The sequence below is a fragment of the Frieseomelitta varia genome, unplaced genomic scaffold (assembly GCF_011392965.1).
Source record: "Frieseomelitta varia isolate USP_RPSP 00005682 unplaced genomic scaffold, Fvar_1.2 scaffold_430, whole genome shotgun sequence".
Taxonomy (NCBI): Eukaryota; Metazoa; Arthropoda; class Insecta; order Hymenoptera; family Apidae; genus Frieseomelitta; species Frieseomelitta varia.
In genome coordinates this window covers 50,544-68,462 of record NW_025110180.1, presented here as the reverse complement: position 1 = coordinate 68,462, position 17,919 = coordinate 50,544, and the positions used below count along the sequence as shown (strand labels likewise).

Below are 17,919 nucleotides of genomic sequence, written 5' to 3'. Positions count from 1 at the left end.
TTTCGTGTAAACGCGTGCTCAAAAAATCAACGTACTTTGTGCCTGTTAGTTTCCCATCAAGAAAGAAAGGTCCAATTAAAAATTTATCAATTATTCCTGCCCATACGTTTAAACTAAACTGGTGTTGATGTCTTGAATGCACAATAACATGTGGGTTTTCTTCATCCCAATTATGATTATTATGAAAATTGAATATACCATCCCTGGTAGAAACTAGCTTACTAGAGTTTTCTCTGTTTATAAAATTCATTATATCTCATAAACGAAGACAGATAGGACATTTATATGACTTTTTTTTTCATTATTTTTAGGCGTACAGTCAGCTCCCGAAGTAGAACTTGTAAAATATATGAGAATCGAAATTTTTCTGTCGGAGGAGCGAATTAATTCATTCATCAACATTAAAAAAACTCGTTCTTAATATTTGTAGCGAATACAAACATTGGATATTACTCGACTGTAAAAATAGATTCTTAATTAAATATTCCAAAATAACTCGTATTATACAGATTCTCTAAAAATATCTGTTCTGTAAAAAAAAAAATGGATGTTTCCTTTACATGTAAATACATAAAACGAAGACCTGTTGTTTAAATTCATTCCACAATCTAACGCAATCTAATTTCATTTGTTTCGTAGAATATCATTCGATGACTGATGGTGTATTGTAGAGTTGATTGCTGACGTAACTGGTGTTTTCTGTTAACAGGAGGCTTGCACCAGAACACATTTTCCCCTCAACTGTCACTGGTGACGGGTAACGCGCCAACGCTGACGATCAACAGCTTCTCGTCGCCGAATTCGACAGGGAACGTGGTACCAACGACAGGAGTGTTGCTGCAGGAGTATCAGTCGCCGACGGGTTCGACTACCGGATGCTCGGTCACCGTGAACGGCACCTCGTGCCCTACGAGCTCGACCACGAGCACGATGGTGGTGCAGGGCAGCCAGGTTGTCCAGGCCACTGGCAAGAAGCGAGAGGCCTTTCTACCGAGTCAAGGTCAGCCAGTGAAACTGGAGAACAAATCGTCCAGGCAGCCCTGCGTTTGCAGAAACAGCAACGGTACGTGTAGACTCTTCTTCTTCATTCCTCCTCTTTCTTTCTATTCTTTCTTCTCCACGTCTGTCCCTTGACGCTAGATCTGATCAGATTGTTTCACTTTCGAGTAGATTTTGTGATTCGATACGATTCGAATCTGGGGATTTGGAGCATCATTACAATTTGGAAATTGTAATGTGTAGGAACCTTTAACGAATTTTGCAGTAGAGAGAATTCTACACGACAGTCGTCTGTAGAATGTTTTCGATAAGAGTGTCACTTTCAGAAAATTATGTAATTAGGAAAATCTGAATCATTATTAGCGAATTCAACGATGGATGTTGAAAGTTCGAATATACGAACGTGTGTATTTTCTTTTGAAAATTATAAAAATTTTAAAAATCTTCCTAAGGAGGTGCGAGTTTCGATGGTTTCCCCTCGCAAAAAATTTGACCTCGTTTTAAGTATTTCGCACGAAAATTGTTCAAATTGTTTATTTCGTGGACGTCGAAACGGATTGACAATGTTTCTACAAGCGAGCCCCAGTATTTCACGGCTAAGACCCGAACGTGTTCGGAGACGCGACAGACTCTTCGATTCTAGGCTGGCGTCCAATTAATCCTTGCACGGATTGGGCACAGTGTAGCTCTATCGAAATGATTCTGGCCGTGGACAAAGATTAACATAAATCACGACACGCTGTTCGTTGCCAAATTTAAGGCTTGGTCTACTGTGCAGTTAGCGTGTCTTGGCCAAACGAACGCATTAAGAAGCTTAGAGGACCAGAAGATACTCGCGTCTGTCTTTCAGACATTTTTCTGACAGAAGTGAATTTCACTTCAGCGTAGTTACATTGGATGGAGTGACTAAATTACTAGGAAAATGTTGTTGGACTAGGTAAAAATATGTAAAGCATTCGAAATATTAATTAAAACAGAATTAGAATATTTAAAATATTTAAAAAAGAATATTAATATTTAAAATACTTAAAAATATATTCAAGATAAGATATTAATATTTAAAAAGTATTGTGTATATATATATATATAGATAGATAGATAGATAGATAAATAGATAGATATAGTATACACTCGTCAAAAATATTAGAATTGATATTAAATTTATTTTAAAATTTGAGAAATTATACCATCTATCAGATTTATTAAATTACACAGCACTTTATACAAGAAAAAATCTGTCTATTACGTACAGCTAAAAAATTTTATTATCTATTAATTATAAAAAATATATGCTGAATCTTCTGCTAATATAATTACAAATGTTATTAGTTCGAAATTAACGCAGATACAAATTTCCTTCATTTCCACAAATGCACGAGCATTGGAATGAAACTTACTCTTCTAGACTTTCTAGACTTCTTTACTCTTCTAGACTTTCAAAAAATGTAAATAAAATTTTTGATAATTCAACGAAGCTTTTGCCACATTGTACAATCGCTTTTTATGTCAAGTTTTTAAAAGATCTCTCGGCGAGAACAAAAATTTGCTTCAGGAAATTTCACTGATGACATTAACGATCCAGTTTGAAGAGCTGAGAATAGTATCCCAAGATTTTTGAACGAAATATTATCTCAAAAAGTTATATTTAAAAAACAAGATGCAATATAAATTCTTAAAGAGTTATAACATTTAAAATTAAAATATTCATTGGTTCCCAAAATGTTCATATATTGTTAATAAAATTTCAAAGTGTTTCAGTGCAAATTACTTTTATTGCAAAGTGAGTATTTAAATACAACGTTAAACAGAATTTTCAGCGTAATATTGAATTACAAGTTGGCCGTACCTCCAAATTTTGTCGTACTATTGTAACAATCGCCTCTCATGTGTCACAGTAGGAACGAAATTTCAAAGTATCTTACTCTCGTGAGTACCACTGTATATGCAGCCTGTGTAGTCCTTTAAATCTCTTTAGCGTTCATTCACGAGATCAGCTCCCTTTGCAAAACGACTCAATTCAATTCTATTCTACGTGATTCGACCCTGGTAATTTGTGCCTTGCCTGACACGAAAGAACGACTTCTTAGAAGTCCCTGCGCTTTCCCTTTGCCGGTTATCGGGATTGTCGGTGCTGGCAGGAGATTTTAAGGGAGATGCTGCCGCGTCAAAGCCTTCGAACAAGCCAGATATACGATTGCTGACCTTGTTGGGGAGTATTCTTGCATTCTGCTATTGTAGACGAGGGCGTGAGTTGAAGCGTCGTTCCTCCAACGTTAATTACAAACGGTGATCTTAGTGCCTCGTTCTAGGGGATGAAATCCGATTTCGCGTAATATGTGTTATATATATCGAGACGTCGAAAATTTTGGCGATACAATCTTTTGTTTTTCTATTTTTTCCCCTTTCTGATAATTTAGAAATTACCTTTCTAAATTACAGAAAGGGAATTTCTTACAGAAGGGATCTTTCTGCAATTTAGAAATTTTTTTGTTTTTGAGAAAATATGTTCACTTTTCCACTCGTAACATAATATAAGATCATCTTCGAAAGAAGAAAAACAAACTCACAAAATATTAACTTTTCTTCGTTTATTTATTTATTTTTTTTCTTTTTGACAATTTAACTGGCAATTTAAAAATATCGAGTGTGACTGAACATAAGAATTCCTGTGATGAATGGAAACTGATGTCGAATCACACTCGATAAAAAAGTGCAAAGGGTTGAAAACTAGAACGCTTCGCGCGGATCGTCACGTGATCTATTCTTTACGAAGTTGTATTATTTATGTTATTATTAATATAACTATTTACTATACTATTTATATCATATTACTATAACTTTTACAAGTTGCACAATTGACACAGTTGTGTTCTTCATTTTTCATACAAGAAAAAAAAAAAAAAAAGAAAAAATTTCAAAAGGTTTCGCGTACCCGCAGACTGATTTTATAACGTGAAAGTCAGAACGAGTGGGATTGCGTGAAAATTTCACGGAATTTCGTAGCACTTTCGGTGCAAACATCCACGGAACAAAGAGCCAGAGAAAGAGAGAGAGAGAGAGAGAAAATCTGAGGATCGGTCGACTTGCTGCATTGAAGTGCAAAGCAGGAAACCTCTGAGCTTTACTGCCGCTTATGCAATTGACGACGTTACAGCCGACTTCCTTGTAGAGTTCACGGCTGCTAAGCTTCAACATAAACTTGATGGTTGCCGTCTTGGACGAGGCATTTTTCATCGCCACGACAATTTCACGTTTCGTTACGTGACGTTTGTTCGCCTGTTTGATGACTGTTCTCTGCTGTCACCGTTTCAGAAAATTCTCTTCTCGTGTTACGACGACGAACATAGGAAAATTCATGAACTTTTTGTGAATATATTTCTATGAACACTTGGAAACTGTTTGTTCAGAGTGTTTCGAACTCTGCCAGTGTGTTTCGCGTCGATAAAAATAAAACTGAAACACCGTGTAACAAGCACAAATATGATCAGTTTCAACGATCGTGAAGGATATCTTATGGTCTCTGGATTTAGATCTTACGTCTTTAGATTTCTACTTGTTGAAAAATGTTCGTCGTCTACGAAAGCAAAAGTTTCACGAAAGTATATATTCCGCGAAATGCAGAATTGAAGAAATCGGAAACTGCGTTCTGAAGAAATTCAACAAAGTCGATACGAAACTCAATCCACGTGAAATTCGATAGTACCTCGATATCAATTTTATATTTATAAAGAAAGATACTTCGAAGAATATATTCGTACTTTCGTCAAATTGTCGTGAAATAGTCATTGCGTATTAAACAATTTTTCATTAGACGTATAATTTAGAAGTTATTTCAGGTGTGCAGGAACTGGCGTTATCATTTTTGACAAAACAGTGTACAAATTATTTTACTCGTAATTTTCGGTATGGTATAGCGAATAATAATTTATTTGCTTTTTCTTTTTTAATTAACATTGAATAATAATTGAATGGAAGTCAGAGTTAGTAGAATTGCATTGACATCCCAAAATAGGGAGAAGCGGTCAGAGTGAAATTTCACATAAATGATTTCCTTTGACTAGGGATTAATCTAAATATACTGGATGCAGGTTGCTCGTTGTCTAGTTTAGAATATCCAACGCGTAAATTCACCGGATCCAGAAAGCTGATAACTAGATCTTTAACCACGATAAAGTGTTACTTTACAAAACTCCATCACCGAACTGTTAATAGCCTAAACGCACAGAGCTTTCACCGTAGTTTAGAGTATCTAACATAAGTTAAATCCATCAGCAATCAATCCAGGGTAATAAAGGCTACTTTCCAAAATCAATAAATTGATCATCGTCCATTCATGCGTTAAACTTCTTAACATTCACACTAGGTTCTTTTGATACCAATTTCTATTGTTATTATCGATTTATTTATCATGTGATTCAGACACCAGGTAGTACCATGAATTTTTATATTTTATTCATAGGAAATTTAAATGCTGGAAAGATGTGATGTGTAATATTTAATAGGCAGATTTTGAGTTGACAATTTTCTACGTAGGTCCACGTTCTTTTTGAGTTGTCTTTGCGTGAGACTGCAAGTAATCTGAAATTACAAATTTTTCAGAGTCTTGCCAACAGCAGACTATTGAAATTAAAATTTCAAACTCTCGGGCCAGTCACGTTCAAATTTTGAACTTTCAAAACTTCTAAATTTAAAATCTTCCTAACCTTCGAAGCTTTTGAACTTAAGATCTTCTATTTTTCGACCATTGAACCACCAGTTTTCAACTGTTAAGCTTCGAAACTCAAAAACGTTTAACGCTAAACTTCTAAAACTGAAGCTTCAGAGGCCTCAAATTTTAAGCTCTTTAACCACTTGCGCTGGCAACTGATTGCGGACCGTAACGAGTGACCCAAGCCGTATACAATGATTCGTCGCTTTCCTTTTGAACTCGTGTCGGTACGATATCGCTGGGTAGAAATTATTGAGAAGTAATGAATTTATCATTTGTTTTGCCTGGATTATACTTGAATATACTTAACACTGAGAAAATATTACAATTTTGGGACAAAAAAAATCTCGAAATTGCAGCGCAAGAGGTTAAACTAAAAAAAGAAAAAAAAAAATCGATCAGACCAATAATTTGCTCAGTTTCAAAATATTTCAAAACATCGTCGATCCAACTATCGAACGAACGTCTCCAACGAGGTATATCCAAATCGCGAGTGTCGTCCCGTTCGAATTTTCGCGGTCGATGGTCGACAGAACGACGACAGGATCGATCGCGGAACTATTTGCGAAATCGGCGTTGGTCGTCGGTTCGCACGATCCGCGAGCGAGCGAGCGAGCGAGGCACGAAGAGAAGCAGGAAGCGCGCGCGGAGCTACCGTCGCTGATGCAATTGACGACCTTGCAGCGACTCCCTCCGGGCGTTCCGCAACGCGAAGTTGTGTTTGGAGTCGGCAGCAAGGGGATTGAGGCGGTTGTGGGTTGGTCGGACGGCGACAGAGAGAGGGCAAAAGCGTCGGAGAACGACAGGCTGAAACAGACACACACGAACCGAACGCCGAAGAAGCGTGGAGGGAACGGTCGGAGAGTTGGAAAGCCAAGTCGAAGGAGCAAAGAAGTGAAATAGGGAGAAAAAGAGAGAGAGAGAGAGAGAGAATACAGGGTGTCGCAAAATGTGCAGGGAATGTGTGTTTTGAGAGGTTTTGGAAGGTTCGAAGATCGATCATCTGCCTTTAACCACTTGCGCTGGCAACTGACTGCGGACCATAACGAGTGACCAAACGATTGTACGATAACTCGTACGATTTCTTTTTGAACTCACGTCGGTATGATATCGTTGGATAGAAATTCTTGAGAAGTAATAAATTTATTACTTGTTTTGCCCATTTTACTTAAACATAATTAACATTGAGAGAATATTACAGTTTTGGGACAAAAGATTCTCGACGTGCATGGCACAAGAAGGTTAACACTGGAAATATCAAAGTAGATAGAAGATGGAGCGAGTAGCAATTCTTCTTTTGTAGGAATTTGATAGATTTTTAACCCTTTTCCCTCAAACTGTTTTTTTTTTGTATCATCTACATTATCAATTCGTAAATAAAATGACTGGAAATAATCAATCGAATGATATTTAACGCGAAATCTTGTTGAGCATATCTTTCCAACGTGTGATGTCGTTTAAATTTGAAGCAGCCACCAACGTCCATCGCGGATTTGCTAGAACAATTATAATATACAGGAGTTAATGATACATAGTTTCAATCTCTGAAAAAATAATATTCTCTACCGTTTTTTTAAACTTTTGTAAGAAGGAATAAAAAGTCCAGTTTATTCCAAATTATGTGAATTATTGTGTCAATTGACTCAGAAATCTCTTCTTTCTGAAATTCTTTTGTTATTATAGTCTATTCAGATATTATACTTTTATATATATACACTTCTTATATATACTATTATATATACTTCTTTCTGAAATTTGTTATTATATAGTCTATTCAGATATTATACTTTTGTTATTATAGTCTATTTAGATATTATATTTTTGTTATTATAGTCTATTCAGATATCATACTTTTGCTATTATAGTCTATTCAGATATCATACTTTTGCTATTATAGTCTATTCAGATATTATATATCGCACCACACAACACCAAATGCACATGTTCGTTATAATTATCAGCAAACTATAAAAAGGGAAAGTTCGAGCTGAAGTCCGAAATTAAATTTTTTCCCATTTCTATGACTTTAATTTAATTTAATAATGCTTCAGTATTGTATTCTAATGTCGAAATCAATAGCTATTCACTGTCAAAACTTTCGTCGGGCCAGTTTACTCATTGTGTCACAATCATTGTAATAAGTGTGATAATGAAACTGGTGAAATAGTTCCTCAGCTGACGATTCTGCCGATAAAAAAAAGATACACATACGACGACGATAAGATGTCGAGATTCTTAATAAAAGACTGACACACAGGTTCGGAGTTATTCGTTAGTTTTCCATCGATGAGAACGAGAAAACACTCACGTATGTGTACGTTCGTGAAGTTTCTTTCTTTTTTCCTTTTTACAAATGCTTCGATTCGAGCGCGATACGTCTGTGTCATTTGTTTCGATTGTCGAAAGCAATAGAACGACGTGAAAAGATAGAAAGAAAGATTCCAGCTGATGATAAAAGAAAATTCTTTATACCTTGAAGGTTCGAACGACGTTTCTTCGCTTTGATCCTCTCGAATCGTACGAGCCACGTTCTTTGCAACATCCTGTATGAGACGGGGGGTAGGGATCAAGCGAGAAAAAGACGAAATCGAAGAAGCAGAGGAGAACGAACGAATGGGGGGGAAGGGACGAGTAAAAAAACGAGTGGAAACGGTAGAAAAAAGAGGCGGTGGAGGGGGAGGATCCAAAAAAGAAGTCCAAAAAAAGGCGTGGAGAGAGAGACGAATGAACGAGGAAGGTTGGAGGAGGCTGGTGTGTACGTTTTGATCGGAGAAGGAGAGACTGGAAAAAGAGGAAAGAAAGAGAGAAAGAGAGAAAGAGAGAGAGAGAGAGAGAGAGAGAAGGAGGAACGAGCTTACGCAAGATTCTCCCGCTTCTATATTTACTGTAAGAGCCGGACTGGTCTCTCCTTGGCAGTTTCTCTTTGGTATCCCCCCGATCAGCCAGTTTTACGCTTCGTTTTCATGATTCATTCCTGTCCACCACGTGGCCCAGCCGACGACGCTTCTTCTTCCCACGGCGGGCTACTTGTTCGAGGAACGGCCGAGCGACGATTTTTGTAGGCCAAGACTCGTTACCCGCGCGTCCAGTAAATTGCACGAAATACCGAGAAACGAGCAAAACTCTCTCAACGGGAGGCTTTGCTCGACGATCTAGCCAATTTTTCGGTACCTGGACACTCGGATTTAATCAGTAGGCTGATTTTTGAGGACTGGTTGGTCGTTTATATTGTTTATATATTGGTTTTTATTTTGATTCTATCTATTCATCGTGTTTTATATTCCTCGCGAGGACGTAGATTTTTGGATAGAATCTCTCATTGCTATTTACGAAGAGAATTGTAAATGTGGATGGATGACGAATGTAGGTGTTAGGAATGTTTCTTTTGTACGAAGGTAGGGATAGGGATAGATGACTTAAAAAATAATATATGACTAAGAAACATATATTTTGCAAGGGGATAATGTGAGATATAAAAGGTTTAATATAAAATAATATTTGTATATAATAATAATTTTATAAAATAAAATTTTGTAATATAATAATAATATTTTATATATATTATAATAATAACTATAATATAATATAATAATAGTTTATAATGTAATAATAATTTGTATATAATAATAATAATATAAAATAAAATTTGATATAAATATTACATACCTTGTGGAGAGAATTCTAGACAGAGGCAATTTTTTTGTACAAAGTTGTTGACTGATAAAATGGCTGATGAAAATTACAAAAGTTTCGTACTTTTCAGTACAGAAGAGACTTAGATATAAATGTGTTACAATTTTGGAGTAGGTGTTTACTTTTACCTTTTTGGAGTAGGTGTTTTTAAAATATTAGAGATAGATGACTGGTCTGAAAGATAAAATATATACATACATGAAAATATAAAAATGCAACTTTTTTTTTTCTAATATCGCATTCTTTATGAGAAGAATTCCTATTTCTGTGAAGTTATTGAAGATGGATGACTGATAAGAGTTGTAAAAGTTTCTAACAGTATTTCCAAGACTGTTTCTTATAGATATGAATTTGCTTCTTGTGACAAAGGGAATGATAGATCATCTAAAAATTTTCGTACTTTAACGACTGGTTTTCTTTTAGGTAGAGATTTTATACTTTGCAGAGTGAATTGTAGATTTACTATAACTTTGCTGAGATTGGCTTATTTTCAGTAGTTAACTTTTCAATTCTATAATAACTTGTAGAAACTATCTCGTACATGAATTGCATGATTTACAAATATTCTCTCGTGAAATTTGCCAATTTTGATTATTTACGCTTCGAATAACTTTACTAAAAAATAAAAGAAAATGTCTCAAGTGTAAAAATCGTTTGACGTACTATCCGTTATAAAGTTAGTAAATTTTCTACAGTGATGCATACGTATATACATCGAATGAAATTCGGTGTGAAATTATATATATATATATATATATATATATATATATATATATGCGATACAACTGAAGAATGTAAATATTAATCAATCTATACAAAACGGACGTAGCGCCCTGATGCGTGCTTTTAAGCAAATGCAAATTTCAACATTTTCCCTGAAAGCGGAAAACACGGTGAAGAAAAAACAGCATACCCGTTAATAATTTAAAAACAAAAANTTTTATTTTATTAGCATAGTATTTTATTTCTGTAGCATTTTCTTTTATTAGCATAGTATTTTATTTCTGTAGTATTTTATTTTATCAGTCTAATATTTTATTTCTATAGCATTTTATTTTAGCATAGTATTTTATTTCTGTAGCATTTTCTTTTATTAGCATAGTATTTTATTTCTGTAGTATTTTATTTTATCAGTCTAATATTTTATTTCTATAGCATTTTATTTTATTAGCATAGTATTTTATTTCTGTAGCATTTTCTTTTATTAGCATAGTATTTTATTTCTGTAGTATTTTATTAGCATAGTATTTTATTTCTGTAATATTTTATTTTATTAGCATAGTATTTTATTTTTGTAGCATTTTATTTTATTAGCATAGTATTTTATTTTATTAGCATAGTATTTTATTTTTGTAGCATTTTATTTTATTAGCATAGTATTTTATTTTATTAGCATAGTATTTTATTTCTGTAGCATTTTATTTTGTTAGCATAGTATTTTATTTCTATAGTATTTTATTTTATTACCATAGTATTTTATTTCTGTAGTATTTTATTTTATTAGCATAGTATTTTATTTAGTATTTAGTTTTCTTCAAACAAGTAATTAATTTTCTGTTATTAGAAGGTATATAAGCAAGGAAAATAATATTCTCTATTTCCGTAGTATTTTATTTTATTAGCATAGTGTTTTATTTCTGTAGTGTTTAGTTTTCTTCAAACAAGTAATTAATCTTCTGTTATTAGAGGGTAGTTTTAAATTGAAGTGTCAACGTATATAACAACTCCATATTTTCTCATATATCAAAGTAGATATAAAACTCAGAAATACTAGTTTAATTTGCAATGCGACATGGCTAATGATAAAGAGCATGTGAAAAAATATCGAAGTAAAAATTTACCCCCTTTTTACCGTGAACGCCTCAATTAAAAAATATAAATCTATCGTCTGTTGTTTGGACACGTCATTCGAAATATAAATAACGTAGTTATTTATTCATTTCGAACCATGATGTCAGAAACAGTAATTGATTAATAATTAATATTCATAGGTTCTGTATTTATAGATAGGTCAGAGTAAACATTTATGCTAAATGATAATCAGTATTACGTTTAATTGAATCATTCATGAAACATTTAATTGAAATTCACATGTCGAACTATAAGTTTCACGATGACGTTGATTTTAAATCGTAATTCACGAAGGAAAAAGAAAAATCGGAATTATATCGAGAACTTTGCTCTTACATTTTATAATTGACGATTCTGAGATTCATGATTCAATTAAATATTAAAATTTCCTTAAATTTCTCAGTGTTTCTGATTTTCAATCCTCAATTATAATTTTCTTTCATTTACAAAGAATCATAAAATATCCGCTGAAACATCCGAAATACGATGCTTGTTGGAATATTTAATCAAATATTTAAGAAAATATTGAAAAAATACGAATGCGCGTGATTGAACTGATTTCCCTGATTTCGAGAGTTCAAAATTCAAAAATCATTTTCCTTCGATTTCGCTTGATCTCTTCTAATCGTCCACAGAAGTGCGGAAAATTAATTTCCCTCGAAATTCGAACGAATTGTTACAACACGAGTCAGATTCACCAAGGGAAGAGGAGAATTAAACTAATCGCTCGCGCGAAGTTTCCAACGAACGATCGACAAATGAACTCTGGCCGACTTGATCGATCCGGCGGGGAGAGGCGGATCTCGCGGCGTGAAATCGCGCGCGGAGAACTCGTCTTAATAAGTTTTTAATTCGCGGGATATTAGCATCGGCCGGCCGGTTTTATGGCCGGTAAATTATGGTTTCATTTATTCAAAAGGTTGAACGCGCGAGAGGCCGCGGCGCCGGCACTCGCAACTTAAACGAGCTATCCATATTCCGGCGCACGTATATTTTAAATACCTGTATAATTTTCGTAGCTCTTCGCCTTGGCTCGCCGCTGAACGGTGAATTAATTCCAACCGAAACGAAATTTCCGCGCCGACTTTCGCCCGCCTCTATTTTCTCGAGGAAACATACGCGCGCGCGTCGCCTCTCGAGAAGAGCGGTTTCCTTGATTTTTTCTTTTTCTCTCTCTCTCTCTCTCTCAGCCGCGAAAGTCGTCAAGCGCGCGTAAAAATGTTCTGTTTTTTTTTTGGTCGTTTCTTCCTCAAATTTTTTCCAATTTGAATTATATTTGAAAATTCTTTGACTAAATAACATAGAACAGACTTGCAATTAATAATGGTCACGCTTAATTTGACTTTGATTTTTTTTTAGAATCGTGATTATTATTTCACAATGTTCCCGATTTGTAAATTGGATCGAACACCTTGTCGATGCTTGTATATATGATAAAACGTACGTATGGTTTTCATGTGTCTCAAGTATGAAGAGAAACTCGTAAATTTTAGATTAAAAAATCCCAGTGACAGGAAACGAATTTCAGAATTAGAAGATACCGGCGTGATTTTCGATCGTTACAAGACTGTTCAAATAGCAGAGGTATTATACATCGATTCGAGCGCTTCTTACGTAATTTAGCAAGATTTATGACCTTCTAAATTATCCTTAATATTGGGTTTTATATCACTGTGTGTGTCTACGACTAAAATGTTTGAGAAATGTATCCTGTCGTTAATTTGATGTTGCACAATTCGCATTCTTCCTCTTCAGAAGGTGAACAATTCGTAATATTTATTCTAAAAAACATGTTCTAGGTCCTAATTGATCGTGTTTTACCAAAATATATGCTCCAACAACCATTTTTCCATGATCTCTGCCTTGTCTCTGATAGTTTAATTTATCCATTTCTTAGGTAATTTAGTAATTTCTACGTTGTTTTGTGATCTTTCAAATTGCCCTTAATATTGGGTTTCATATCGATTACACTAGAAGTATAATATTTCTTATATCGAAGACTGTATCTTATCGTTAACACTAGAACTAAACAAAGTGCACGAAATAACCAATTTACTATATTATTTTTGTTGGATATATTACCGATGCGAGGTAGTGGGTTTTTGGAGATTTAAATGATTTTTGGTAAATAATTTTAGTGTCTCAAAATTTAATTATAATTTTATTTTAATTTTATGTTTGACTGAATATTAAACTCTAGTTTAGAATATTAAACTCTGTTTCAAAATTTAATTATAATTTTATTTGATTTTTATGTTTGACTGAATATTAAACTCTAGTCACTAGTTCTAGTGTCAATTCACTAGTCACCAGTTCTAGTGTTAATTCACTAGCTATTACTTCTAATGTCAAGTCACTAGTTCCAGTGTTAAATCACTAGTTACTACTTCTGGTGTCAATTCACTAGCCACCAGTTCTAGTGTTAATTCATTAGCTATTACTTCTAATATCAAGTCACTAGTCACTAGTTCTAGCGTCAATTTAACTTCAACACAGTTCGTAGTCCTCGTTGACATTCTTTCAGATCGTCCGAAATCACAGTTCCAGAAATCGCGACTCGATCGTGTCTCGTTAAAATATGTCAGAACGATTATTGGTCTAACGTCGCTCGATACTTCTCTCGTCTTCGGAAAAATTTCAATTCGAAAATTTATAGATCAGCTCGATGATTCAGCTGATCAACATTTCGATACTCGTCGCATTTTTTTATGAATCGTTCGCGCGCATTTGGGAACAGTTGGTAGAACGTCGATGAAGACGACGTGCACGGCTGAAAGGATTAGCCCGTGATCCGACGGTTGCCAGATGAGAAGTTTGCGAGCGTCGCGAGCCGACGCGACGGCCTCTTCGTATTTTGTCGACCGATCGGTGAATCCGAGATGCTGTCTTCCTTCTGCCACTCGTTTCTTCCTTCTTCGAAAAACGCGCCTGTCAATTTATCTAACGCCTCTTTGGCACTTGCTGTTGGATTAATTGCAACGATCCCTCGAACGTATGATCAATTTTCTTTTTTTTTTTTTTTTTGTCTCCTTTATTATCGAGGAAACTCGAATATCTCGATATTTCCAACTGCATTCTGAATATTTATTGACAAGTTGAGTAAACGAGAGAGATTATTAATTTCCTTTGTTACTCCGGCAGTCGAAAAACAAGGATTTCGATAAATCATTTCGTCGACGTTAATTCGATGTTCGTCGAAGGCAATGTTTATTCCGTAAATTTTGCATCAGAGTTTACCGTTGCTTAACATGCAACATTTCGCTTGTTTTCACGTCGAGATAATTCAACGTTTAATTATAATAATTCGTGTGTTTCTCGTTCCAACGATCTCTTCGTTCAGTTTATTTCGAGAATTTTTCCTAACGTGTGTTAATACTCGCGTCGATCGAACACGATCGCGACCGATTTAGGGTTAAATCGTTTGATCTTGAAGTCTTTCTCACTTTGTCGCTAATTTTTCTATCGGAGAATGTGATGTACAGAACAGAATGAAAATATTAAATTGAATTTTAATAAATTATCACGGATCGTGCCTTAAAATGAACGTTCCAAATAGAAGGAAATATTCATCAGATTTTAATAATTTAAAACAGATTATCTGCAATTGTCTGTAATCCAACGATACTACTCGAGGCTTGATACTCCATTTTTCACGGGGGGAGGGAGGGAGGGAGGGAGAGAATTATAATGATAATTCTCGCGTGTCTTGCTACAAAGGGAAAGAAGAAAAGGAGGAGCTGCGAACGAACGATCGATAATCGTATTACGAGATTTAAAATCAGTTTAGCTACAAAATACCGGTGTTAACCGATGAATAATTGAGGATTGTAGTTTGACGTGAAAATCAATTCTAGCTGAATAGAGTGTTTTGCCTTCGTTCGCTTCCTACGCCCGGCTCGGATGTGTACAGATTATTTTATCAATATTATTCATGGAGGGATTAAACTATCCGGGGGCGAAGCTGGAAAGGAAAAGGAGAAAAATAAATAACATAAATGCCTCGGCTGACTTCGCTTGTATCAATTGATTGGCGGAATTTCTGTCGAGGGGTGTGAGGAGGGCGTCGAACAAAATTTTCGCAAACTCCGACCGACACGGTCGAGTCGCGAGTCGAAAAATCAGACAATGAAGCTTTAATTTTAATTCGAGGGGCGGGGGAGGTTCGTTGCTAATACACCGCGATTGAAATTTTCAAGTTATCCGTTTATTGGATAAAATTTTATACTCGCTCGATGAGTTTTTAATTTAATTGAAATTCAATATGTTGCGGCGGCTGAAAAAAAAAGAAGAAAAAAAAAAGAGAACATATTCGCAACAACGATGAATTTTCATGCTCCTTCTATGTTTGATTCGATTGAAATTTGGTTAATTAAACGTTCGTTCGCCGATGTTGATTAACAGTCGAATTTTTTTCTCTCTTTTTTTTTTTCTTACATGTAAGAAAATGATAAAATGCGAAACAACGTCGCATGTGAATTTCAACGTTGCAAATTTCTACGTTTCGTTTTATCGAGCGTGATTGAATATAGAACGCTATATACTGATAAATCGAAATACACTGCGCATTACTACATCAAGGATATTAACAAAATGAAATATCGGGGGAAATGTTCATGAAACAAAAGTCGAACAATATTAATCAAATAGGAGATTGTTTCGCGAAATGAAACGTAAAGCAGTCCATGTTTTATCTTCGTTTGAAAATAAAATTTTATAATTCAAGTGAACGACGAAGCAATGCATTTGTTAAGAAACGATATTTTGATGCGTGAGTTCCAATCTAATTACTTTTGATTACCTTAAAAAAGTTTTACTTACTTAAATTACTTACTGAATAAAATTTAAACTTTACTTAAATTACTTTCAATTACCTTAAAAAAAAGTCAAATTACGACAAATGTGAGAAGGTAAAATAATAATAAACATAGTAATAACTCGCAAAATTTGAGCTTCAAATTTTTTTAATTTAAGAAACTTCGAATAATAAAAATTTTCTCATCTTCTTGCGGTTACAAAATTGTAAAAAAAAAGAAAAGAAAAAAAAAAATAGGTAAAATTGAATCCTCTTGTGATAAAAAAAGTTAGAGTATATAAAGAAATGAAGAAAACATAAATACGTAAAGAAAAAATATTAAATGAATTAAATATTAAATATTTAATAAAGCGTATAAAATACTATTGAATATACTAAAATGCTGCAATCGAATGCACGTCAGCTGTATTTATTCGAAAAGGATGTGCAGTATGAATGGATTGAAATATCTGACTCGTCGAAGAATACGATATTATCGAGTGGAATTGTCGAGCATCGATAAATTAACGCAATTCTCGTGTCTGAGGACAAAAGCAGTTTATTTATACTAAAACGTATATATAATAACAACAAACAAATACACGTTGTAAATACACGTTGCACGCTTCCTTTTGCAAAAGATTTACCGTCTACGCGAATTTTACCAGAAAAAAAAAAAAAGAAAATTGCCACGCTCGTTGCAAAATATGATATTATCAATTACAATACCTAAAAGTCTCATTGTAGACTCGTATTGGAAAACAATTATCGTAAACGTATACGTATTATTTGGTGAGTTTTCCAAATGGGAATAAAATTTCAATAGACGGTCAAGTAATTTCTCATCGGTTGTGGAATATTAATGCAACGTCCCTTAAAATTTAAACATTCCGGGGGAGATTCGTGCAATTTACGTGCCTTAAATAAATCCGAGGGCAAAAATACGTACGCCTGTTATTTACTAGCATCGTAATTTCAATTTGCCATAAGCATAATGATGATCTCGATCGTTGCAAATAGAGTTTAACTCGCTAGAATAAAATATTAAATTCATTAAAAAAACAACGTCGATGGAAATTCATTGTTCGTTCGTTAAATCGACGTAAACGACGTGTCAGAAATAAATTGGAAGTACAAAATAAATATCACCGAACTGACTGACGTCGCTGTGATCGCTTAACCATGATAATAACGTGAACAAACTTTTTCATAATTATTTTAGAAAACGTACGATACGTGTCATTGAATATTTGATATAATTAACTCATTAAGAACTGCAGTCTTTTGTTTTCAATTTATTTTTATTCAGATTTAGATTGCTTTCTCGATCTATTATATTTTCAGGTGGAATTTTTTTAACATTATAGCTGAGAAGAATAATTTCAAGGATAACCGTGATATTTTCTTTTTTCTTTTTTTCGTTACTATGTCCTCCGGATTTTACAATTCGGATTTTACAATTTGATGAAATTCAAAGAGCTTTGGTGAAAAAAAAGTCTCAAAAACCGGATCAAGAAATTCGAAATTATTTTTTTAACGAATTCCTGTAATATTATTATATTATATATTATTATACATTGTTTATTTTTTTCACGAATTCCTATAATACTCCTTTCGTTTTTTTATTATTCTTTCCACTTGGATTTTATCATTTTGTGAAATTCAAAGAGTTCCAAATCACAGAAACAGAGCTCGAAAGAAAGATTTCCATCTTCCAACTCTTCCACTCAGATTTTTACAATTTTACGAAGAGGTCGCGGACCTTCATCCGTTTTCGAATTCCCAGGAACGTTGTAACTGACGCAGAATGAATCATTTTTTGCAGAAATTGTAATTAACACTCTTCTCTGGAAGAGAATAATCTATCTTATACATT

At 34.2% G+C, this 17,919-nt stretch overlaps 1 protein-coding gene across 5 annotated transcripts in view; it reads left to right on the top strand.

The window, feature by feature from the left end:
• LOC122532016 overlaps nucleotides 1-17,919 on the top strand; it is a 182,731-nt gene that overhangs the window by 114,305 nt on the left and 50,507 nt on the right. For all 5 annotated transcript variants that reach the window (XM_043660421.1, XM_043660420.1, XM_043660418.1 and 2 more), the window contains one exon: nucleotides 710-1,063. In XM_043660421.1, the coding sequence (XP_043516356.1) occupies nucleotides 710-1,063 (354 nt within the window). The remainder of the gene's footprint in view (nucleotides 1-709; nucleotides 1,064-17,919) is intronic.